General features: G+C 38.0%; 1 protein-coding gene across 1 annotated transcript in view; it reads right to left on the bottom strand.

Annotated features, from left to right (window-relative positions):
- Positions 1-1,536: 1,536 nt before the first annotated feature.
- LOC139716171 (phenolphthiocerol/phthiocerol polyketide synthase subunit C-like) overlaps positions 1,537-26,530 on the bottom strand; it is a 40,393-nt gene continuing 15,399 nt past the window's right edge. The window contains exons 2-5 of the mRNA XM_071627732.1: positions 20,302-20,617; positions 13,832-15,291; positions 10,378-10,471; positions 1,537-7,175 (exon numbers count right to left, since the gene is read on the bottom strand). Of these exons, the coding sequence (XP_071483833.1) occupies positions 1,537-7,175; positions 10,378-10,471; positions 13,832-15,291; positions 20,302-20,617 (7,509 nt within the window). The remainder of the gene's footprint in view (positions 7,176-10,377; positions 10,472-13,831; positions 15,292-20,301; positions 20,618-26,530) is intronic.

Below are 26,530 nucleotides of genomic sequence, written 5' to 3'. Positions count from 1 at the left end.
TCATTTCTACTTCCTAGAAAACAAATTATCAATTTCATTTTGTCTTGTATGGCAAAAGAGTTCAGTTGCATGTATCAGTTGTATTACAATTTGTTAAAAAAGGATATGTACAATCTTCTTCTAATTTACTTGTGGAAAAAAATGAACTGTAGCCTCATGCAGTGTTATATACGAGAACACAATATTCTCCAATACAAAAAAAAAAATACATGAATAATAAGGCAATACGTGCAACAAAGTGAAAACAAACTTACATGTAATCCTCACAAAATAAACGGCTAACGGATTTGGCTCAAGCAAACACTTCGATGCTGACGTATATGTGAGTCGACCATACCATAATCATGTGTATGGGTAGTGATATTCCATAAAAATAAGAAACACCTTGGATACAGGCGATATTGTATCGGTAAATTAATACTGTCCTTGGAAAGCATACTGTAGTAAAAAAAAAATCAATCGTGCGTTACATTCAATCAGGGCATGATACCTTCTAGTTGATTCAGGCATTTTCTACTAGAAATTATCATAGATGAATATTAATAGCATCCTGAAACACATACTTTCTAAAGATTATTCACTAATTTCTAAAAGACAAAAAAATAATTCAAACTATTGTACCATTACAATTGCTGTTTCATCACCATTATCATTCCCAACCTCTACCAATAATAGAATGTGTTGCTCTGATTACGAACGTAACATGCACAATTTTGTTTGGCATATATGTGAATTAGCAGTTTGTTTCATTTGAAATAACAGGAGGTATGTGCATGATTTGTGTCGTCCTTCTTGAATACCAAGTACTGCAACAAACACTGAGGAAGTAAATCGCCAAGGTCATAATTCACCTAGACAGTGGAAAACTCATATTTACGTAATGAATGTGTGGCAATCTTTTTTTTTTTTTTTGTCAGACGAGATCATTACAATACCAATGTGCAGTAGGCGTTAATGAATATGAAAGGAGGTTTAACCCCAAATTGTCATGTCACAGTTGTTAAAAAAACAGTTGGTTTCTAAGGACAACACGTTTTGGTAAACAAACAAAAAATGTATAAATGTGTTTAGGAGGAAACTCCGAAGGATGTCAGCTTATACAATCACTTCATAGAAACATTTTCATGGAACGCAAGATGACATGTAAGAATGACAGTCTGTCCAAACCATAAACAATCATTTGCACAAAAGATGACATTTTTTTTCCTCATGGAAGAACACTTAAATAATCTCGTTACTCTTTATAGAATTGATAGGGCGTACCACATGAATAAAGGAAAGGCACAGCCAAGAAAAAAGACAACAAGAAATAGGGAAAACGATCAAAATGGTGCACAAGAAAAACAAGTGACAAGTGCATTGAAGACAGTCACGCAAACGTATTCTTCAATAGATAGCTGCTGAGGTGTGATATTGATAAATGAAAGCAAAGACTGCGAGTAGAACATTATAATGTGGAAATGGCAGACAGAGTGCCGTGACTATCCCATAAAGAGGATTTCGATTAGTAAGAGACGGAGCAGAACATGTGTGCGATTACTGTTGCCAGAAGCGGGATAGAGGCCGCTTTTGTTTATTCTGAGAGCCGTTTTCTGATTTCTTCATGACTGCCATGATCTCTTTCAGAACTGGTTTGGAAGCAGAAAGAATGTACATGTGCTTTCCAGGGAGTAGGATCTTTTGGAATCGTGCGCTTGGATGTATCTCCTTCCTCCAGTCATCCAGGAGGTTTGGGGAGATGAAGTCATCATCCTTGCCTCCTAACACGGTTAGGCTGCAATGGAGCTTATCCTTGTGGACATGGCGGTACTTCTTACACATGGTAATTGCAGCTTGAATGCTTGGAATGAGAGCATTTTTCCGACGAGCAGCACTGAAGGTGGAAGGCTCAAAGAAACTAAACTTGAAGGAGTTGCCGTTTGCAGTCGGAGGTCTCGACGAATCCACATGGTTGTTGACGATGCGCTGCATCTTGCGATAGGTGTGGCCGTTTTGCTTCAGATCATCCGGGCGGGGATATTCCAGAGTTGGCGAAAACCACGAGCTGACGAAGAGGTGAGCGGGAGAGAGGTTGTAGTTTTCTTTGAGGTAATGTGCCAGCTCAAAAGCAATGAGTCCACCGATACTATGTCCAAAGAATGCAAAGCGACCTCGAATAAGGGTTGGCAAAATCAAGTCTGCAAGCTTCTTGACGATGTCTGTAAGATTCTGTAGTGGCTTCTCTTGTTCTCGACGTTCCCATCCAGGCATTTGGACAGTGATCATCTGGATATTCCGGTCAGCTAGCTGGCGCCTCCATGCGGCAAACATAGTCGGACCTTCACCAACAGAGGGGAAGCATATCAGCTGGGATGATGGCGTATCCACGTTATCATCCACATCAAGCCACAACTCATCCTGCAGAGTCTGGGTCGGGCTGATCATTGCATTTTCTTCCCGGTTCCCTTCGGCAGACATGATTCGTGTATAGGTGGCCTCCGTCAGAGCTCTGAAAGTCAACGTGTCATTCAGAAACGCCATTGCACTCATAGTGACGCCAAATTGTTCATAGATGGCGTTGCTCAAGTCTGAAGACAAATGAGAATCCAGGCCGAGAGACACGAGAGTCGCTTCTTGGGAAATTTCTTCCCTGTAGCCAAGCGTGCTGGAAAGAATTGCAGCTAGAGAAGTGCTGATCAAGGATTTGGCTTCCTCTGGACTTTCCCGCTTGATTTTCCTTACGAGATCACGTTCGCCTTGTTGGGCGTTGGCCTCAGGTGGTACCAGTGACTTCAAAATGGAGAATGCACCATCGGGGTGGGCGAAGTGACTGGAAATCATTACATGGAAAGCCTTGGAGAATTGTAATCCGTCAAATAATCCTACTATGCCAATGACAGTGTAATCAGAAGAAAGGATGCCTTCCAATACTTCTAAGATTTCTGAAGGGGATAAACTAACAAGCCCCAATTTCATCCACATTTCTACCAGACCCTCCCTTGCTGCGAATCCCTCGGAATTGATCACACCAGGTAGCAGTGCAGTTGCGGGCAGCCCTAGGTTTCGTCTCATCATGCAAAGAGACGAAACGAACCTGTTAGTAGCACTGTAATTCCCTTGCCCTCTGTTTCCGATCATCTCGGCTATCGAAGACACCAATACGAAGTATTTCAGTGGGAAGTTGAGCTTCATAGTCAGCTGATGAAGAAGCAACGCACCATATCCCTTTGACATCATGACATCATCCCAAATTTCCCTAGTCAGATTATGCAGATAGGCGTCGCTGTATTTTGTTGCGGCATGAAATATTCCCTCCAGTTGGTGGTCTCCGTCCTCCTTTATTGTCAGTAGCGCAGTTTCAACGTCATGAGGCGAGCCAATGTCAGCCGACAAGTGCGTGATTTGGACTCCGATGTCATGCAGTACCTTATATCGCCTGGACGTTTCATCAGTTGGGCTATTACGCGACAAAGCGTAAATATGGCGTGCCCCGCAACGTGCAAGCCACTCCACTAACGCGAGACCGAAACCTTTTGACCCACCTGTCACAAGGTAGGAAGCATCTGGATTTGCCTTGAATGTGGTGGTTTCGAAGTTAAGCGAAGCTGGAATCATGTCTACGTCAATAAAGACCGTTACATTTTCAAGTGAAGCAGGCAGCTGAGACAGTTTCGACAAAGGAGAAGAAAGGCATGCTGGTTGTACCTGAACTCCACCGCCATTTGGAATATTGAACAGATTGAGAAGGGTAGATATTGCATCTTCTAATCCACTTAGCTGTCCAAAGTGACTGTCACAGGCAACAAAGTTAACATTGGAAGGAACTTGAGTCATTTTCATCACTCCTGATGTTGTGCCACGGACCTGAATGATCGTTCCAAATGGGCGAAGCTTACATGCAAGTGCCGAAAAGCTTCTTCTGTCAAGGTGAATTTCACCAGAGAGTATGAGTACGTCGGCCGACAAATTATTGACATGAATATCAAGATTACCGTCGGACACTTGAATGACATGTTTTTCCCCAAGAAACCCTTGTCGTTCTAAGATTGCCTTGTCCGAGTTGGAGTGGACGTACACGCTAGTACCCTTCTCTAGAGCCATTTTTGTCGCTGCAATACCAACATGATCGTGTTCAGATTCAATACAGACAATGACCGTGCTCTTAGCAGTCGACTTCAAAGCATTTTGAAGAGCAAGAAAACAAGGGAAGTATTCCTTGACGATGTTGACCGCCTTGACTGGGGTAATATTGACAGGGACGGGTATTACTTCTGATACTCGTGCACTGATAGTGGTTGGCAGGTACTCGTCTGTACGGGATCCGATCACAATTTCACCTTGTCCATACTCACTCCTTTCATTGCTTCTTGTTATTTCTCCCGCAAATAGGTAACCACATTTGACTGGATCATGTTCTACCTGTTGAACGCAAAAAGCCAAGACTTTAACAAGGATTTCAACATCGTTTGCATCATCAGGAAGCTTTTCTGTTTGTTCCACAACCAAGCGCTTCTTACTTATTGTTTTGCTCAAGTTGATACGGCATCTGCTTGACTTTGTAGGAGTCGTGAAGTTGGACATGGAATGAACTTCAATTCGTTGTCCATGCACGTCAAATGGAATCGAAGTTCCTGAGCTCTCACGGTCATTTTTTCGTCGCAGTGCTACGTTGTTTTCTGCTATTGCTGGTGTTTTCATGAATTGAGACAGCCACAAAGCAGCTTCTGTAGAGTCTTGTGAAGATGGTAGATCAACAGTCATGAGATTGAATTCTGGATCTTCTTGCATTATTGTTAGGGAGAGAGATGAAGTAGGTGCCATCAGTGGGTGACATAGATCGTCTTCAACAACAGAATTGGCACCACTGGTGATAATCCAAAACTTAGGTTTTGTTTCAGAAGATAGTGATGCTAGAACACGGTATAGACTCACTGGTAATAGTCCTATCGCCTGTTGTGCATCTGAGAACTGGTCTTTTCCGATGCAATCGATGGAGTCGAACTGGTGAACATCGAGAGCCGAAAGCATGATAACATGATTTAGTTCTGTCAGTGTTTGCAACAGTTCTCCGAAATCTCGCTCCAGATCATCTGAGTTCCATGGATCGAAGACAATTATCTTCTCAGCCTCCAAACGTTGGATTAGTTCGGCGCAAATACCTAATTTATCTTTCACGATAACAACTGACCCAGAAACACCAGTTTTGACTTCATTGATATTCGACGTCGAATCTGTAGATCCATTACTTTCTTCCTCCATGGATGAACCAGGGATTGGACACCACTCCCTGCTCCAGAGCTGCACCTTTCCCACCGACTCATTGTTCACTGTTGCAAACGTCATGTTGTGAATGCGGGCAAACACTTGCTTGGTAGCTGCGTCAGCTACAACAGCCTCCCCGGATGTGACGCCATGCACATCAGATGTATGCAAGTGGATTATCATTTTGGTTGGAGCTTTGCCCATGACTTGCATCTTTTCCACACTATGCGGAACCTTGAATGGGAATGTTAAAGGAGTGTTTCTTTCTCGCGCTATTGCTGTCTGTCGAAGTAGTTCAGAGCCCCCGAACGCTTGGAAGATACAATCGAAGAGAGCAGGATGGAAGTTGAAGTGCTGACAGTCACGAAGGATGACTTCCGGCACTGAAACGTAGACGACGGCTTCCCTGTAGTCATGACTAAAATGGACTCTGTCAATGCCTCTGAACGCTTCGCCTAGATGAAAACCGCGTTGACAAAGCTCGTCGTAGAATTCGACCTGGCCAACCTTGAGAGGGTATTTTTTCTTGAGAGCTTCCTCTGACAGGCGGACGCTCTTCGAGACCTCTTGTAATGGTTGAATGCAATTACTGATCTCGCTTGTAACGTCTACTACGGCCAAACTATTAACATTCCAAGTATTTTCAGTGTAGTTGAAGCTCCGTAAGGTGAATAATGCCTCTCTCATTCCCGATTCCAGGCTGACTTCTATTGGCTGTTTGTCTGGCGCGAAGATGAACTTCTCAAATTTCAAATCCTTAACTGTGATCAGATTCATGTCAGGGTAGATCTCTCTAGTGGCCGCCAGCATCGTTTCTACATAAGTTGCTGCTGGAACAATGACAGTTCCTTGAAGCTTGTGATCACGTAGCCATGGATGTGACACTTGGGAGTACTCTGAACGCCAGATCTTTAATGCCGTTTCATCGCTTAGGTGTGAGACAAGCAGACGTTTTCCGAGAAGAGGGTGACATTTAACTGGAAAGAGAAATAGCTTTTCTGCTTTCTGCGTTGTACCTGAACACAACTCATGCTGCCATGGGTAAGTTGGAATTGATACAACCTCGTAAGGTGGATCTTGGAAGAGATGCATGTGTTCAATCGGGTAGCCTTCAACATGCAATCTTGAGATCGATCGCAGAAGATGAAGCATATCATTCGCATGTGTGTTGGTATCCGAAGGTCTTTGCAGGGATCCAGTGACTACCACAGAACTGTTGCTGGAAGATGATCTGACCGTGTCCTTAATGGAAGAAGATAAGACTGGATGCGGGCCGATCTCAAGGAAACAGTCGTAACCATCACGTAGGAGCTTCTCGACGGCGCCCATAAATTTAACAGGGGACCTTATGTTCTTCCACCAATATGAGGCACTGCTGACGTCGTTCTGGTCTAAGGTCTTACCTGTGACTGTGGACACGAGAGGAACCTTTGGTGTAGTCCTGGCACTGTGCTTCCCTGCAGTGGAGTTAAGATGCTTCAACTTGGCTAGGAAAGGCTTGCGTATCTTTTCCTGCTGGAAGCTGTGAAAGGCGTTGTTTACTTTCAGCTTAATACACCTGACTCCTTCGTCACGCAGTTGTCCAGTAAATGCATCGAGTGCCTCTGTATTTCCTGACACGACAATTTGCCTCGGACCGTTGATTGCTGCCACGTCGATTTCATTTCCGTAGTTGCTGTTTTTGAGGCGTTCTTCAACTTCTTCAACGTCATGCAGAATGGCCACCATGGTTCCTTGCCCACTCGTTTTCTTCAGCTGACAACCTCTAGTGTAGATGAGATGTACTGCCTCTTCAAGAGTAAAGTAGCCAGCGGCATGGGCTGCAGCCACCTCACCGACACTGTGTCCCACGATTGCATCGGGAGTAATTCCTCGGGACCGGAAGAACTCGGTAAGGCCAATTTGAACAGCACAGAGGCAGGGTTGTGCAATATCTGTAAATGTGATATAAATCAATAGAAACAAATAGATCTATTGCATTTTAGTCATCCAAACATGCGTTGCAATTCCAAATGTTATCGTTTCTTAAAGAGGACAATCATTCATACATGTACATTGCATCGGGAGTAATTCCTCGGGACCGGAAGAACTCGGTAAGGCCAATTTGAACAGCACAGAGGCAGGGTTGTGCAATATCTGTAAATGTGATATAAATCAATAGAAACAAATAGATCTATTGCATTTTAGTCATCCAAACATGCGTTGCATTCCAAATGTTATCGTTTCTTAAAGAGGACAATCATTCATACAAGACCTATGACATATTGTACAAAACAGAATAAAAGACTACACAACTAAATAGGTGGAATGTATCTAGATGTGTCTCTATCTCCAATCAAAACTGAGGGTACTAATACCCTCCAACGGCTACAGCTATGTGTTGATTACATGCACTCATTGATGACCTCTGGTTCTCTCATTTCGAAGTCTGAGTTGTTGTTAATCGGCCTTCAGTCACTACTAAGGAAAGATCACGAACTGATTTTACGCGAGGACTTAGATTAGGTGAAATGGGCTAAAGTATTCAAACTTGAGCTGTTTATGTCTTCTTAGAGATCAATAGCGCATTGTTATTCTTCCCCATAAGGCAAGGTTTGATATCATACAGGGAATGGGAAATTGCGATTTTAACAGTTTTTTTTTTTTTCTAGAACACTTTGTTTGTAAAATACTATGAAGAGTTTTTTTTTTATAGAGGCTCCTTCTCATACCTCTAAAAAATAAAGAAGAAATCCTTTACACACTCCTCACTTTCCAATGTGATAACATGTTAAAAGATGATGCTACTGCGCTAAAAGTTAATTAGAAATGAATAGAATGTTAATAGAGCATGCTTAATTTAAGGTTATTCTAATATTCTTTTTTTTTTTTTGCAACGGTGTTGTGCACACTGTTTTATTTTTTGTTCCTTTCACTACGCAGCTAGCACGGCCTGGCGTTAGAGATTAAGCACGCTCCTGAAATTAGAAGTCTTGGAGCTTTGTATTTTCATTTGTAAACAAAAAGAAATAGTTCGCATAAATTAGCATACATTAATTAATGTAAAATACATAGTTCTAAATTTGAAAAATCTAATTATACAGTCTTGTAGATTACATTGGCCTCTAGCTTAGTGCAAATTTCGCGAGGATCGCGCCATCCACGACCGAGACATGATATGGGGGGGGGGGGGGGACCCGGTGAAAACCCGAAGGGATTAGGGTGAAAGTCTACTCTTTTAGAATCTGTCCTTGGTATCAGTAAAAAATCTATGTCTGGCGACTACTTCTTAGGCTTGTGATGCAGGGTCAAATAGTATGTATATTTACATATACATACACAATGTACTGTATCTATATATATTATACAGTTATGTATTGTTTTGTCTGGATTCCCGTTCGGGGCACTACAATCTTTAAACCTGAAATGTTGATGGCCTGAAATAGAAGCTCCAGTAACAATCCATTTTGAATATCAGTTGTCCGATCGGGGCACCAAAAGGAAGAAAAAAAAAAACAGAACCGTGGCCCAGTACGAACACCAATTTTTTAGTGGTCTCGGGTCACAGGGCCCCGGGCAGCAAATGGAGAGCCCTGTATATATATGAATATATATATATATATATATATATATATATATAGCAATAATAATGTCACAACAGAGGAATGCAGGGAATGCATTAATTGCCAATCTTGATTTTAATGAATAATCCGAATTTTCCAGGATCCTTCCTCTTCATCAGGGATGACAGTGCGAATTTCCACAATGATTGTGCACAATCATTGTGAAAATTCGCATATGTGACCGTGCACCACAAAACGAACATAAAGTCGCACACACTGATTTTGCGTGAGGACTGAAAATAAGTGAAATGGGTCAAGCTAGCCGAACTTGACTTTTTCATATTTTCTGAAAGAGCGGGTCTTCTTTTACATTATGTTAAAATTTGGTGTCATAAAACGGGCGGGAAAGTGTGTTTTTTAGCAGTTTATTTCGAACATTTTTGGTAGAATAGTGTGATTAGGTGTGTCTTTAGAATCCCCTTTTCATTTCTGAAAAACCTTGCCCACACTCTTCACTTTCAACTCTAATAACTTTTGAAAGGATAGTGCTACTGCTTTGAAAGTTGGCAGTAATTATGGACAGAATGTGTTTATGAGGCATGGTTAGTTTCAGTTTAATCTGATAATCTCTTCATTGTTGTTACTCTGGTGGTTTACTTCCTGTTTTTGTCCCATTCATCGCACAGCCAGCACGGTTTGGTAAAGATTAAGCGCTTGAATAGACACTGTACTTCAGAGCCTCTTTTCTCACTTCACACTTTTCCTGAGTTTGTGCTTTCTTTCCAATATTTAGATAGGTTAGGAGAGTCCATTTGACTTGAGTTATACATCATTTTAAAGCTTAAAGTCTGCTTTTTCAGAATATGGTCTTAACTAAAAATTCATGTCTGGCGACTTTTTGTTTGTTTTGAGGTGCAGGGTCACATATTTTATAAAGAAACTAGCTCGTTATACCATCGGACCCTACTCCTGCCAGACATGCAACCCCCACACATACGCCTCCCACTCAATATATCACATGATCGCTCTCATTCTGCCACAGACAGCCACAACGCAACTCAAGAAAAACGCTCGTCAGCTTAGCAGGTAACTACATTATCAAGTTCAGTCATTATACATTTATTTCTGTCTATAATTTTTAATTGTATGATATAATCATTTGTATGTAATATATACCCATATATTCACTTACAGTGATATATTGTGGAATGTTTTGTAATTGCTTAATATGTTGCCAAGTATGTTCTGAAGTCGTTAACTCATGCTGAAACCATACTCAATGTATAATGTTCATTACTCCATATGGTTTGCTATTCTCAAAACCTTTGTTCCATGTAAACAGACAATAAAGCTGACGAAGACCTGAGGTCAAAAGTGTCTACCACCAGCCGGCATTGTGCGACATCCACTGTCTTCATTGTGTCAATTTATATCATTCTTCCCAAGATGACAGAAGCGTTAAGTAAATATATCAGCATCATTTCACTATATATATATATATATATATATATATACATACATATATATGTATATATATATATATATATATGCATTTTTATATAATACATAAAGAGCGAAAGAGATAGGTATTTACCAGTTTCCTCCATTTTCTTCTGGTCTTCCTCAGCCGTCAGCATGTGCGTCAGTGACCACTTTGTTCCACACTTGATGAGAATTTTGTCGATGTTCTGTTGTCAGAAAAGTAGGAATATACTAAGCAATCTATGATATGAAGCCTATATTATTTACCTGCTCAAATAGATAAATAATGATATTGATTTACTTTCAACAGGTTTAACTCTTAGCTGTTCTTTGTGCGAAACAGTCTGTGTAGTTTTTGATATGCTACATTTGATTGAGTTTGATTTGACTTGTTTCAATTGTCAATTTTTCGTCGTCATATTGCAATTTACATTTCAATTTACCACAACAATTACCACACAAAACATACAATTACGCAAAACCAAAATATACAAAGCATAAACTGAATGAAACTTTAGCGTAACGTACAGCAGTGTGTCTCAGTATAAACACAAAGGTCTGCTTAGAGTTGGGCTATGGTCATGATACGAAAAATATTATGGGTCCTACGTAAGAGCAAGCTTGTTCAATCGCAGGTGGAACAATTGGATCAGGAAGATAGTGCGCGGTTTTTGTTTGTGTAGAGAAATTCCATAACAGCTGCGCTACCCACTCTGATGATTGTGCGTTTTCCATAACTCTCAACAAAGTACTGCCGTGTGACGACTTCTTGGCGCTAGGTCAGACATGTCATTCGTCCACATGGTAATTTCATTCGAATCTAACCCGGTACACATCTTGCATATCAAAGGTGTCTAACATCAATATTGACAGAGCAAGACGTGTTTACTACATCTCTTTCAAATAAAACTAGGGTCTATAGAGTTCTAATTTCAGTAGGTAGATAGTTCCTGTATATCTAGTGTACAAATCGTGTCCCTGTAGATTTCAAAACTGTCATTTTCTTATGTCGTGAATATATAAAGAGTTTGTTTTGCAAAAAACTGATAAGTCTATATTTGCCAAATGGAGATATTTGCGATTAAAGATCAAGAAAAATAAAGATAATAATAAGAAGATATTTGCTTCTTTTGACAGTAACTTCAAAAATGTACCTTTATATGTGGTGACCAATGTATCATTTAAAAGGTATTATTTTGTACTTTATGACAAAGATCGTACTTCAAAATCTTCAAAAATGGACTTATCGGTTTTTGCAAACAAACTCTTCATATTGTGGTGTCCCTTTTGGACAACAAGGACAATACTGTTTGAATGGAGATATTGACAATGAGGACGTAGATAATTGAATACTAAAGTAAAACATGAATAGAAATACCTTAAGAAATCAATATCGGTTATATTAAGTGTTCTTAACTTTGCAAATAGTGGATCTATGTGATTGTGGAAGCCAGAATTTCTACAGTCATACTAACACCATCCTTTTGTAGAGTAAGCCTTTTTTGTAACACGTGACTGACATGACCGATATTACATTACAGTAGGAAATGTGCAGAATGTGCAAAATCAGGGAATTACACAATTCATTGACATATGTTGTAATTCACAGAGAACGCCAACAATACGAGAAATGTCTATAAAGATATAGTGCACATGTTCGTTTTATGTCACAATTTGATTGTACAAGAGTCCTAGAAGCTACGTATTCTCTTTCTTTGGTTACAGTTGGCACCACATCTTGTAGTTTTGCTTTAACGTCTCTTACTGCTCTGAAAAAATCTCTCTTACCTTTGGTACTATGAACAAAATTGATATCTTTTGAGTCATTATTAATAAAATTTTATATATTTTATAATGATTTAAAAAACACAAACAAAACAATAAGTCCATTTTCATTTTTATGTCGATCGATACGCCTGTGATATAATTTCATAACCAATCTGAAGCAAAATCAGCTTGGAGCAGAACAACTTTTCATTCCTGAGTAGCATCTCCTGATTCGATTTCTTTTTCTGAAGGGACTTAAATTATATACAAGCTTCTACCTTCTAGTTATCTACCTTCACCCGTGGTTTGACTACTATGAGACAACATTAAAGATCACACATGATTTACTTCTGATTTCACTGCCTTATTATCAAATGATGATATGTCATGTACAGACGTATATTAAACTTATTTGTTTTTTGTATTCATATGATTGTGTTTTTATTGTACATAGTTTTGATGGAAATTAAGAAGAAATGAAAAATGAAAAAATAGTTCATAAATCGGTTTTCCGTAAATGAAAGGATAATATATTTCATTTAAACCACAAAAATTGCTCGGGCCAATCTGCGTTGAAAATCTGAGAAATAAAGTTTGTAAATCTGCGTTGGCGTTAAACATATTCGTGTCATTAAAAAAATACTAAAAAATGAATGTTTCGTAGAAAGTAAAAGGATTTTGAGGTACCACTTGCACAGTTGCAAAAAGCAAAGTGTCTATCATCGAACCTTGAGACATTTCACTCCCCCCCCAAAAAAAAAAAAAAAAATCAAAATTGCTAGAATCATAAAAAATTAATACGTATTGTTTTCCTCTGAACAGATTATTGAACCATTGAATTTACTGAATTCACATTGGTCAGGGTACAATAGATCATATTCTATGAATGCCCTACGACTCTAGAAACAATATGCTAGAAGGAAGACCGGTCGATAATTTAAAAAAAAAAAAAAATGGTGCCTATCAGTGACCCTGCATCACAAAACCAACAAAAAGTCGCCAGACATAAGTTTGAAGTTAAGGGCAGATTCTGAAAGAACAGACTCTAAGCTTTATAAAGATGTATATAGCTCAATTGAAATGGACTCTCATAACCTATCTAAGTATTGGAAAGAAAGCACACACTCTGGAAAAGTGTGAACTGAGAAAAGAGGCTCTGAAGTACAGGGTCTATTCAAGCACTCAATCTTTACCAAATCGTGCTAGATGTGCGATCAATGGAACAAAAACAGAATTTAAACCACCGGAGAAACAACAATGAAGAGATTATCAGACTAAGCTGAAATTGAAGGTGCTTTATAACACATGCTGTCCACGATTAGTCTTAACTTTCAAAGCAGTCGCATTATCCCTTCAAAAGTTATTAGACTTGAAAGTGAATATTTGAGTGTGCAAAAGGTTAGAAAGAGATAATAAGCGGCCTTTAAGACATGCCTGACCACACTACTCTGAAAAAAAAAAAATAATCAAGTTGTAGAAAAACTGCTGAAAATGCACTTTCCCATTCATTTCATGATCCCAAACTTAAGAATAATATAGAAGAAGGGTTGCTCTTTCAGAAAATATGAAAAACCCAATTTTGACTCGGTTGACCTGTTTCACCTTTTTTGAGTCCTCACGTAAAATCACGAGGTGCGACTTTTTGTTCATTGTGTAATGCACGGTCACATATTATGTAAATATACATTGCATGCCATTTACAATGTTGTATGCTGTTAGAACCACTCCAGGTGAGAGTGAAAAAAAATGACAAAACATTGCAAAGATACAAGGATGGAAGTAAACAAATTTGCAAATACCTCGATAACTTTCCTGAATCCCGAGTCATCTATCATCAGACGTCGAGCCATGCCCCACCACTGAGATCCCATGCCGGAGTAAACGAACACCAACCGATGGACGGACAGATTTCCATCTCTTGCACGTCCTTCTGTGACAGTAGCGATTGCTTTGGCGTCTTGGTTGAGTTTAAGCTGGATCTGCTTTTTGGCATCTCTTGGGGAAGTTGTGATGATACACATACGGTGCTCAAGATGTGTAGAGCGCACACCCGCAGTGTACAAGGCGTTTTTGTAGAGCACCTCATTGTCTCGTATCATTTCAGCCAAGAACTTCTCCCAGTCCTGGAGATAACTCCCGAGTGCATCCTTGGTGGCTGCTGAAAGGAACAGGATCGCCGAGGTTTCTGCCACTATGTCTTTCTGAGCGACTTGAGCTTTTTCGTACCCTTCTAGGACAATATGGGCGTTGGCGCCTCCAAAGCCGAATGCGCTACATCCAACCAAACGTTTGGCTCCTTCTGGCCATGCTGTCAGTTCCGTTGGCACACGGATGTTTAGGTTAACATTGTCAACGTTGTCCTTCCAGGATACGAAGTGGACCTGTTTTGGGATCTGTTCATGTTGCAAGCATAGAGAAAGCTTTATGACACCAGCTACTCCTGCCGCTGCCTCTGTGTGCCCATAATTGGCCTTTGCAGAGCCAACGTATAACGGATGCTGATCAGGAGAGCGCTTCGAACCCATAACTTCTCCGATTGCATTGGCTTCCATTGTGTCTCCAACTTTAGTGCCGGTACCATGTGCTTCAAGAACGGTTATATCTGCCGGATTGACCTTAGCGTCATCATATGCCTTTTCAAGAAGTGCAACCTGCGCATCGTAGCTTGGACGCGCAATACCAGATGTGCGACCGTCGTTGCTTAATGCACCTCCTCGGATGACGGAATAGATCCTGTCTCCGTCTTCAATGGCTCGTTGCAGAGACTTGAGAACAACGACACCAACACCTTCCCCCCTTGCAAATCCGTCAGCAGACTTGTCGAAGGTCTTGCTCTTTCCATCGTGTGAAACTACGCCACCTTGGCAGAAACCGACACTTGCAATTGGAGTGAGGTTGATGTTCACGCCACCCGCAACGGCCATGTCACATTGACCTTTTCTTATCCCATCACACGCAAGAAGAATGCCATACAAGGACGAGGAGCAAGCGGTGTTCACTGTCAGGCTAGGTCCATGAAAGTCATACTCGTACGATATCCTGTTGGATACCATACATGAATTTGTGCCCGTATTCGAGTAAGAGTTGATGTTGTCGTATGGAAGTGATATCATGACAGAATACTCAGTCGCAGTCACACCCATGTACACCCCTGTGTTCGATCCACGCACCGACTGAGCGCAGATTCCTGCATCTTGCAAGGTCTCCCAGACTACCTCAAGCAGAAGCCTGATCTGTGGGTCCATGTGATTTGCCTCGTCTGTAACAGAGAAAATAGAACATAAACTAGTAAGGCAATGACGGTTGTTTCATCCGGATATCCGTTTGAAACAGTTGGCATTGTTGTTACTTTTCAACATCCTTAACTATAAATGACAGGTTACAGCTGTATTTTATGAGCAGTTTTGTATTTAAGTGCATACATCATTATGATACAAAATGTGCAAAATAGCCACATCATTTCTTTGTGAATGTGAATGTGTGTGTGTGTGTGTGTGTGTGTGTGTGTGTGTGTCAGGCAAATTCCATTGTTCTTTATTCTCTCGTAAGCATCATGCAGCAGATGAACAAAAAAGATCGAATCAAATTAGATTCGGTTAACAATAGTTGTTGTTATTAATGAAAAAAGAGCAGTTATGCGAAAATTCCCGTAAAGGAGTAGACCTTAAAGGTTGTGTACGGTTGAGGTTGAGGTGAGGATTTAGCTTTTAACGTTTTCACTTGCTTTTGCGAGATATTCAGAAACCACTCTATGAGATGTCAAAGAGCATGCAATCCTAAGGGGTATCGAAAGTTTATTTGATGAAAATCGGTTTTGAAATGGCTGAGATATCCAAAAACAAGGTGAAACAAAGAGACCCTAATAAGATATGTTATTATGATATGTATCCTATATTCTTTACGTGGTCGAATAAATGATAATAATAATAAAAGATCAGCTGAAGTGAAAGTAAACCCACACTCACACACACACACACACACACACACACACAAACACACGGAAATCTAGATACAAATTTAGTAGTAGAGCATAAACGTATGTTGTGCGAATAAAAATGTATTTCCATTGATTAGATGCGAGACGTTTCTGTGTATCTGAGCTACATCAACCAGGAAAAGTAATCAGAAAGTATACAGAGTGAGAAGCATTTCGCGTATCTTTTTTATAACGTTACTATAGGTTTTTCTGTTCATTTTCATTCAATTTAACAGATTTGTAGTTCAATTTCGTTCCGAGAAATCTGGAATTTACCAATTCAAGTTCCAATTCGTCTTTTCTCGATCATTTTCGAACAAGGTCTATTCAATTTAGTCATTTGTCACACATTTTCGTCATTTACAATTCAAATTCGTCCGTCAAAAGAAACTTTCGTCTTTAAGCGACCATTTTCGTCAGGTCTTCATTCAAATTCATCGCGTATCTTTTCTGTTGTGATTTTTCGGTTATTTCATTTTCTCTGCAACCATTTAGTTGTACCACAATTATTAGTAACATACACAGATGGGTAACCCATAATCCCCGCATAAACCACAAACACACACACACACCCACACACACACATACGCAATCATACAAACACAACCTAATGAGAGTACACACAGAGACAGACATAATAAATTATATACTGTGATACAAACGAAAACAGTGATCTGCGATATCCTGGCACATATTGGTAGTTTTTTTTTTTTTTTTTTTTTTTTTTAACTAATTCTGTGCCAATGAGTTAAATATGCACTAATTTCAGGCGCCAAGCAATGGGCAGGAAATAAACGTGGTACACAAAGGGTTAAAGCAACAAACAAAGTGCATTTTATTTTTACACTAAAACGGGCTAAACTCGACACACTGCAAAATTGTCTATATGCATTGCTATGTGGCTGGAAATCGCACATCACTATTTAGTTTGTCTAATAGGAAATGTAGACGAAATTGATCCTAACATTCCCCAGTCGATGGGCGACGGGGGAGAATTTCAACAACAATTGACGATTTTGAAAATGATTGACGAAAAGCAAATTATAGTTTCAATTTACTAAACTGAAGTTAGGATTTGCATGCTGCGTGCTTCTCTTGACGAATATGAATAAAAAAAGAATGTGTGTGTTACACACACGCACGCACTTATGCCTATCATAAACCCGAAGGATAATTGAACTTGGGAATAAATGCGAGGGATCACCGAAGTGATGCAGCTTTTTGAGTGTGTAACAAACGTAACCAGAGGAAAACTGACCAGGAATGAATATGATTTATCATTGGATTTTTTTTTTTTTTTTAAAATTGCAAAATCATTTTCAAAAAATAAATTATATTCATTTCCGGTCAGTTTTCCTCTGTTTACGTTTGCTAAAATATAATGCCTTATCAATGAAAAATCGAAAAAAAATCTCATTTCCTATCACACAAATGACTGAAATGAGATGCATAATGACTAAGACGATTGTGAACGGCCGAACAAAGAACTGTGGACTCCACGACACAATATAATTTTGCGGGGTCTATTGCGTTCATCGGGCTGGATAAGCTAAGGATGTAAAAAGTGACTCTACTGATTTTCCAAGTGAAATACTGATAGATGGACAAATATAGAACTAGTCTCTGGAAGTAATAAGTGGAGGATATATGAAAAGTTTGGTTTCAAAAGGTACTACATCCATAATTTCAAGTTCTGGGTAAAACGTGATGTTTTTATTATCATATCTAGCAAGCTCAGACTGGAATGATATTGCCCCCTATTATACTGCTATACGATACAACACTAAAACCACTCTTAAAGAAACTCCAGGCCCATGCATTTATTTTTCATGAATTAATCATTTTTTTTTGAATATTTTTGTGGATGTAGTACCTTTTGAAACCGAAATTTCACATACCAGAGATATATTCAGTGTGATGTTATGACATGTTTCGCGGATTTATATTTTGTAGCAATGGTGTTGATGGGGATGGGATACGAGATCAAGGAGTCCTAGATAAGTGACAATGCCCTGCCCTATTTAGCAGCAAGAATAACAAACCAATGTGCACAGCTAATGTCCCACTTTTGAATGAATGATTGTCATAGGTCATAAGCATTCCATCAATTTTCACATGCTTCAAATATTCTGGATCCATCGAGCATGGGGGGGGGGGATCCATTATGTAAACGGTTATAGATAGTGAGGGGTTGCAGTTATCTCACCAGGTGATTTCTCTCTTCCCTTTTCTCCTTTTGCTTTTCTCTCACGTGCTTTTTTTCTTGATTTCTTTGTTTTTCTTCTTTGTATTGACTTTTTTGGGGGCAATTTTTCTCTCTGTGAATTTTCCCTTTACGTGTCTCAGGAATACTGTATTCATTATCTGTTTTTTTTTTCCATTTTTTTTTTCAATGGAACTTCGAAGGAAAAAGATGGAAAGGAGCATCTGAATCTGCTGTATTTTCTTAACGCTGCAATTGAATTCATTACATGAATTTCATTCTGGTATGTTCTTTATCTGGTAAAATGAATCTGATAATCTAAAAGCTGATAAAATCAATAAGACCATCGATGAGTAATATGACCACCTATACTAAAAACACATTTGGTATTTACCTTTGTGACATTGTATAAGTAAAAGGTGTCTTTTACAAGAATGAATATGAATCTAGTATTCAAAGCTTCATGCCATTACGTACTTTCCAGCACTGGTACTTTACATTATGCACGTGTAGAATACCACAGCATACTCACAGGTAAAGCGCTGTTGGTAGGGATGCCAGAATTTAATGCCATTGTATACATTAAACAAAGTAACTTTGCTTTCAGACTAGTTGTCACACACCTATTAGCTGTGAATCCATTTCTATAAGGCACAGTCCATATCTACAAAGTGTTTTTACTTAACTATGGGGACAATTTATGGTTCAAACTCAACAACCTAGCATGCAGTAACGCACAGTACCGTAACTAACAGTAAATGCAGTATGTGGGACTACATGAAAGTCGCGTAATTTTTTCCATTCTCTCCGCTGTTTCTCCTTTGCTCTTACAATTGTCTACTGCCTTTAATTCCTGATCCTTTTCTTGGGATGATTTGTTTTGTCAATGAGTTGTCCTTCATTTTTCTCCATTGCTTCATCAAAATGTGATGAGTTTTTCAAAATATTTGTCAGATTTGCGTGGTGATTCTAACAGAAAGCCAAAACGCCAAATGCCAACTTCTATCATTTACAGATTAAGTCAGCAGACAATGGTAGAGGGTCAAGTCAATGCTGCTCTCTGATTGGTCAATTTCCCGATGATGTCATTTGAGTGGATGTAGTACCTTTTGAAACCCAACTAAAATGGATGTAGTATCTTTTGAAACCGAAGTGATTCTTAAATGTAATTTTAAACACTTTCTGGTTGGAAATTCAGCTTTTCATTTGTATAGGTGTAAAGAGGTCCTAAAAATGAATACATCAAGACCAAAAAGTGGATTTTGATGGAAAATGGATATAGTAGCTTTTGCAACTAAAGCTCTTCATATATATATATATATATATATATATATATATATATATATGTGACCGTGCACCTCAAAACGAACATAAAGTCGCACACACTGATTTTGCGTGAGGACTGAAAATAAGTGAAATGGGTCAACCTAGCCAAACTTGATTTTTTCATATTTTCTGAAAGAGCGGGTCTTCTTTTACATTATGCTAAAATTTGGTATCATAAAACGGGCAGGAAAGTGTGTTTTTTTTTAGCAGTTTATCTCGAACATTTTTGGTAGAATAGTGTGATTAGGTGTGTCTTTAGAATCCCTTTTTCATTTCTGAAAAACCTTGTCCACACTCTTCACGTTCAACTCTAATAACTTTTGAAAGGATAAGGCTACTGCTTTGAAAGTTGGCATTAATTATGGACAGAATGTGTTAATGAGGCATGCTTAATTTCAGTTTAATCTGATAATCCCTTCATTGTTGCTACTCTGGTGGTTTACTTCATGTCTTTTGTCCCATTCATTGCACAGCCAGTACAGCTTGGTAAAGATTAAGCGCTTGAATAGACACTGTACTTCAGAGCCTCTTTTCTCACTTCACACTTTGTCCTGAGTTTGTGCTTTCTTTCCAATATTTAGGTATGTTAGGAGAGTCCATTTGATTTAAGTTATACATCATTTTAAAGCTTAAAGTCTGCTTTTTCAGAATATGGTCTTAACTAAAAATTAATGTCTTGCGACTTTTTGTTTGTTTTGAGGTGCAGTGTCACATATATATATATATATATGTTATGTTTAAATGAAACTACTAAATCTGAATACCTGGGGTCATTTTGAAGAACTGCCTGTCAAACAACTCTGGGTGCTCGGTGAGGTATCCCCCGGAAACGTTGTAAATCTTTCCAGGACGCTTTTCACCGGGACAGAGGAAGAAAGACTCGTCAAAGCGATCAGGAGCAATGGGTGCCGTGCAGTCCATCCCCTTGACCAGAGTGTCCCAAAATTTGTAGACGCCATTGGTGCGGTTGGCGAATCGACATCCGATCCCTACGATGGCAATTTTGTCCTCGATCGGCATCGAGGGGTCAGCAGGAAAGTCCATGGTGTTCACGTGTTTCCTGGCGTCCATGTCAGCAATCTAGCTGTTTGAATAGTGCACAATGACAATATTAAAAAATCCAATCAAGCTTGAGAGAAATTAATGATGTTTTCTTGCTCTAAGTTAAAGTGCGTGATTATCATACAGGTCTTTCCGAAGAATGTCTGGACCCAAGGAGAACTCATGATGACGTTGAGTTTCTTAAAGAAAAAAAGAGTAGGCCTTCTTAAAACGTCATGCCGCATTAACACAAGCGATCTATCGAAGCCATTTGAATAATGTTCGCACTTGTAAGCAACTGTATTAATTATAGCTAAAATTGTAAATGCTACCCTTCTAATACGCAATGTTTCCATGTCGAAAAATAAGGATCATTGGATCATCACTGGTCAAGTGAGCTGCTAACGGTTCCCACGTTTTAATCCATCTTCACGACCATCTCATATTATATAGGCCTAATCGCTATACTGTACACCACCCCCCCCCCCCTATTTGCAAAGAAAAAAAAAGTCATTCAATGTTGTCAATTATCACTCACGTTAAAACAGCTTTATTCACTTGGATTTCGAATAAGCCTACTTCAGATAAACTGCCCAGAAATTTCAGTGTTGTGTATCAGGTATTTTTTTCTCAATATTTCTTTATTCATATTTGTGATAAATGTATTCTATTAACACCTAGATACAAAATATATCCATTCAATTTCGCACCTGTCGAGTTTCGAGCATGACATGCTTCAACTTCTTTTTTTTTTTCCCGAAAAAAGCAAAGCTTTTCTAGCAATAGGTTTCCTACAACAGTATAGAAGTACGGGTATTATTTTCTTTTGATTTTGTTTCTTTTCTATTTCATCTTTCTTTATTAACATTTTAGTGGTCATTCTTGTTCATATTCAATGATTTGATGTAGCTACCTAGAAATTCTAGCAATACTTTTCAAACGATTTTGACAATCATGTACTACATTGATGATTATGACCATCCTCATTAGACACGATAAAAGTCATGTTTCAATTTTGTTAAACCATCAATGGATACGTCATAAAGTAATAATTCACTAGCACTCATAATAATCATAGGCTGTTTGAATCATTTAAATTACCTAAGTCAAGGAGGTAATTTTTGTTATTATTATTAGTTTTTGAAGAAAATTTTATCTTCTTGCAGATAGGGCCAATGAACTTGTGAGTTCTGGTTACGAGTATTTGAGGTTAGCATTGGCGCGTGCTCTTCTCGGGCGAGAAGCATTTTTGTGTCATAAATTATTTGAAAACGAATTTTCAAAGGATAGTAATACAGAGGCACACATAACTAGTGCACTATTAAAATTGATACATCGATTAGAAGATAGGAAAGATAGATGGGATAATCAATCTTCAATTTATCATTTTGCTTTTTCCAGAGAACATAACATAATCAACAAACTTCATACTTGAAACATACTTGACTGTATGAAGAATATTAAAGGTTTAGAGAAAAAAAAATATAGCAAGTTAAGGAAATTCATCTTTTTGTCTTCGTTATGGTTTTGTATGATCCATTTAATAATCAACGGCAACAACCATTACATCTCTATGTTGTTCACCATTGATCCATCCGTGAGATATCCTCAGAGATTAAATTGTTCTTCGCAAAACTACTGAAATCGACATAACCAATTTCAATTTGTTGTTTAGTTTACTCGTTTTATATTGGTTGATTTTGTTTTATTGGGTAGGCAGATGTGAATTATTCAGCACTAGATCAGTAGATGATAGTGAAAAGCCCTTTGATATAGACAAAGGAAGTGGGAGATAGGTCCCCATTAGTGCATGGTGTCTGTTTGTGTGACAATGGCGATAATACCTGCCAAGTTTGCAGAAAATTCGACAACGCATATTCAAAGAAAATATCTAAATATGAAATGAAGCTCTTTATGGTGCAACCCCTGGATCCGACATAACAAACTTGAAAGAACACACACTAAAGTATTAGCTCATAGTATTTGTATATTTCATCTAAGATGTTATGGTTTTATCGTTGTTCTCTAAACATAGTTTGGGGGCGTGTATACAGTCCCCAGAGGATCCCGAGGGGATTTGGGGTAAGGTGCATATTTGCACAACTACATTATTCCATCACCCCTGATTGCGAAAGTTAGGTGACAAATTTAAACAGGCGTCTCAAAGAAGATGATGAAAATTTGAAATTAGGCCCAAATTGACACCTCTTCATTAGGATGTGCCATAAACAAATTTGAAACCACACGAATCAGTTAACTTGCTCATGTCACCAGCTACCATGAAAGCTTTTAACCTCTGATTGTACAGAAACTTCATAACGTCTCCTTTACTTAGGCACTTTCCCAAACCCTCTCCCTCCCCCGCCACCAGGAGAGGAGTCTTCTGCCTCTCGGCCATCAGCAAACTGTATTAGTATTATTGTTGTTATTTATTATTTTTATTATTATTATTATTATTGTTGTTATTATTATTATTATCATTATTAGTATTACTACTACTATTATTGTTGTAATTATCATTGTCATCTGTATTATTGTTATTTTTATTATAACTGTTATTACCATTATTATTAAAGGGATGGTACAATATTGGTGGGGATGAGAATTGGGCTTTTAACTTTTTGCAAGATACCAAGAAAATACTTATGATATAGTACAGAGCATACCATTTTAAGAGGATTTCAAAGTTTATTTGATGAAAATCAGGTTTGGAGTGACTGAAACATCCAAAAACAAAGTAAAACAAAGCGATTGTAATAAAGCCTTGTCAAAACCAATTTTCATCAAATAAATGTTGAATTCCTACATATAATTACTTGCTCTTTCATATTTCATAAGAGGTTTCTCATTATCTCACCAAACAATGTTAGAAACCTGAAATTAGGTCTCAACCAAAACTGTTCGACCCCTTTAATATTATTATTCATTTACATATTTATCTAAGTATTTATTCATTTATTAGACCAGGCAAAGAATATACGATGCGTAATCATAAACATTACAAACTTGAAACAAAAACAAGAATGAACATAATAAAGGATCACCGTACTGTACATGTTACACAAAATGAAAATGAAATAAATGGAGACAACATGAAGGTTAGGGCACACAAAAGTAAAGATATTTCCTATTGCCGGTAGGTACTAAGGAATAGTGTCCACTTGTTCATGGAGGTATGTACGCAATAAGGGCTTCAGGTTTCCAATTGTTTTGATGATGATTACTTAAGATAATGAGAAAACTCTTAAGAAATAAGAAAGAATATACAAATTCCAGGAGGAATTCAAATTACTTGAAATGGCTAAGATTACCAAATGAAAGTATTTACAATCGAAGATAGGACCCAACTTTTATTAGGGTGTATTTGTTTTACTTTTCAATATATATATTAGCCATTTCGAAAACTGACTTTTTTTTGTCAGATAATATGGTTACCTACTTGCAAAGTTTTAAGAAAAAATGAAATGGCGACAATTTTGAACACCACGTTGGTATCCGAAAAATGTCCAAGGAGGATTTATTAACTCTCCATGTGCTATGGTGGAAACCCCCTTTGTGCCACATTATTCTGAGACACTAACGGTTTCATGCTTTAAGGAAACACTCTGTTTTTTCAAGTCTCATTAACTTCTTTAGATTTCTGTTGAGCTGAGGCAAATAGTGAGTAAAGTTGTAGAGAAAATGCCAAGCTTTGCTTTGATGTATTATTGCATGACAAATCTATGATTTTCACTAAGTTATTGTACGCATGTTTTTCTTGAAGAGGAAGAAAAAAAAAAACAGCCTGTAACGAGAAATTTCCAGATCAAAAAGATCGTGTAGTTTTGGTTGAGACCTAACTTCAGGTTTCTAGCTTTTTTAGGTGAGCTAATAAGAAACCTGTAATGAAATGTGAAAGAACATGTAATTTCAAAAGGAATTCAACGTTTATTTGGTGAAAATTGGTTTTAAAATGGCTGAGATATTCAAAACGGATCAATTTTATTACATCGCTTTGTTTTACTTTGTTTTTGGATGTCTCTGTCATTCCAAAGGCAATTTTCATCAAATAAACTTTGCATTCCTCTTAATGCTCAATATTATTTTTCATAAGTGATTTCTACACATGTAGGTATCTTGCAAACATTTAAATGCCCCATCCTCATCTCCACCAATACCATACCATCCCTTTAAACCTAATGCTCTTGGCCTACGATGGATTAACTCTATAATTTCGATGGTGATGACCTCGAACCTGTTGAATCTATTAAAATGACCGCCAATATAGCAACCAAAATCTCACATTCCTTTTTGAATAAACTGGGAATTTGAAAAAGAAACAAAAATATGGGTTTGCCTTATTTTGTGAGTGGTTGATCCGCATTTGGACGATGCATCTCTTGCATCCCTACAAGGATTTTTAAGTAGCCTATTCAAAATGGCCGAAAAAATAAAAATCATAATAAATTCCCTTATAAAATGTGAAATCTTCAATAAATTTGATAACTTTTAACTCTCTCTCTCTTAATTCTTTGATCACTAGAGTTTGTATGACAATCAATAATTTGCCTGAAAGGAATCTAATTTAAAATGTAGAGAAGTATGCTTTTTGTTTTTGATAAATTTTGCATGAGGACATGTTTTCTTCAAGAGTTGCAATAATCGAAAGAAAGATCACCTTCATACACATATGAATCGAGAGAATGCAGTACTATTAGTAGAACACATCACTGAAACTTTGAGGAAAACCAGACAATCCGTTCAAAAGTTATGAATATGTAAAGTTTCTTCCCAATCACTGGTGGATGAAAATAGACTACAGATTATGATGTTATATGCGTAGAAAGATCAAAAAAGAAGTTCAAGATAATTTAAGCAGAAAAAAAAAATCTTGAAAAAATGCCACTATTCATGTTTTTCTTTCGAAATTTGCATATTGTTATTTCATTTTTCTTCACTACAGTTTTAATGGCATCGTGTAATTACTACAAGGTCCGCAATTACTTTATTACGGTTTGCTTTAATATGAAACCTTATTGTCTGATACCAAGGTAAGTGAAATGTCGATGTTCTTTTCAAAAAATGAAATATGATTGAATTAACAACTTGAATATCCTAATACATAGGTGTCATCGCAAGCTATAGTTGTCTTCTCATCGAACGATGGCGGCACTGGAACTTGAAAAACAAATAAACAAACATAATTTTTGAACGGAAAGTCACAAATTCCCCAAACATTCTCTCTTTTTTTTTTACTGCGTTCTCTTAATTTGCATATATATGAAGGTGAACTTGTCCTTGAATGGATCTACTGACATGGCAATATTTCTGAAAATTTTACCTGTCCTGTCGCCACTTCACCAGCAAACACACAAAATAAGCATGGTAAAGCCATTTCGATGCAACAAAGAATGCATTGTATGCTATTGTGTCCGAGAAGGGTTACGTTTACAAATACTTTTGCACATGCAGTTTTTATTGATTCCTAAGCCAATAAGCATTTCTACCAAAACGTTTCCCACGATAACGTTACCATAGCAGCTATCTTATCTCGCATGATCTGACCCAAACACATACACACACGCGCTTATATATTGTATATACAATACATGATATGCGTATGTGTGGGTGGGTTAGTGTGTTTATATGTGACCCCGCATTTCAAAACAAAAAACAAGTCGCCAGACATGGATTTTTAGTTTAGAGTAGATTCTGAGAGAGCAGACTCTAAGCTTTAATATAATCTATATCTCAATTCAAATGGACTCTCCAAACTTATCTAAATGTTTGAATGAAAGGACGCACTCTAGAAAGTGTGAACTGAGAAAACAGGCTCTGAAGTACAGGGTGCATTTAAGCGCTTAATCTTTACCAAGATATGCGAGCTGCGGGATGAATTGAACTAAATGAAAACGCAGGACGTTGACCACTGGAGCAACAACAACGAAGGGATTACTAGTTTAAGTTGAAATT

The sequence above is a fragment of the Diadema antillarum genome, unplaced genomic scaffold (genome assembly GCF_040938485.1).
Source record: "Diadema antillarum isolate AM-2024a unplaced genomic scaffold, OU_Dant_1.0 scf00000062, whole genome shotgun sequence".
Taxonomy (NCBI): domain Eukaryota; kingdom Metazoa; phylum Echinodermata; class Echinoidea; order Diadematoida; family Diadematidae; genus Diadema; species Diadema antillarum.
Note: the sequence above shows the minus strand (reverse complement) of the source record. Positions and strands in the feature narration are given on the sequence as shown.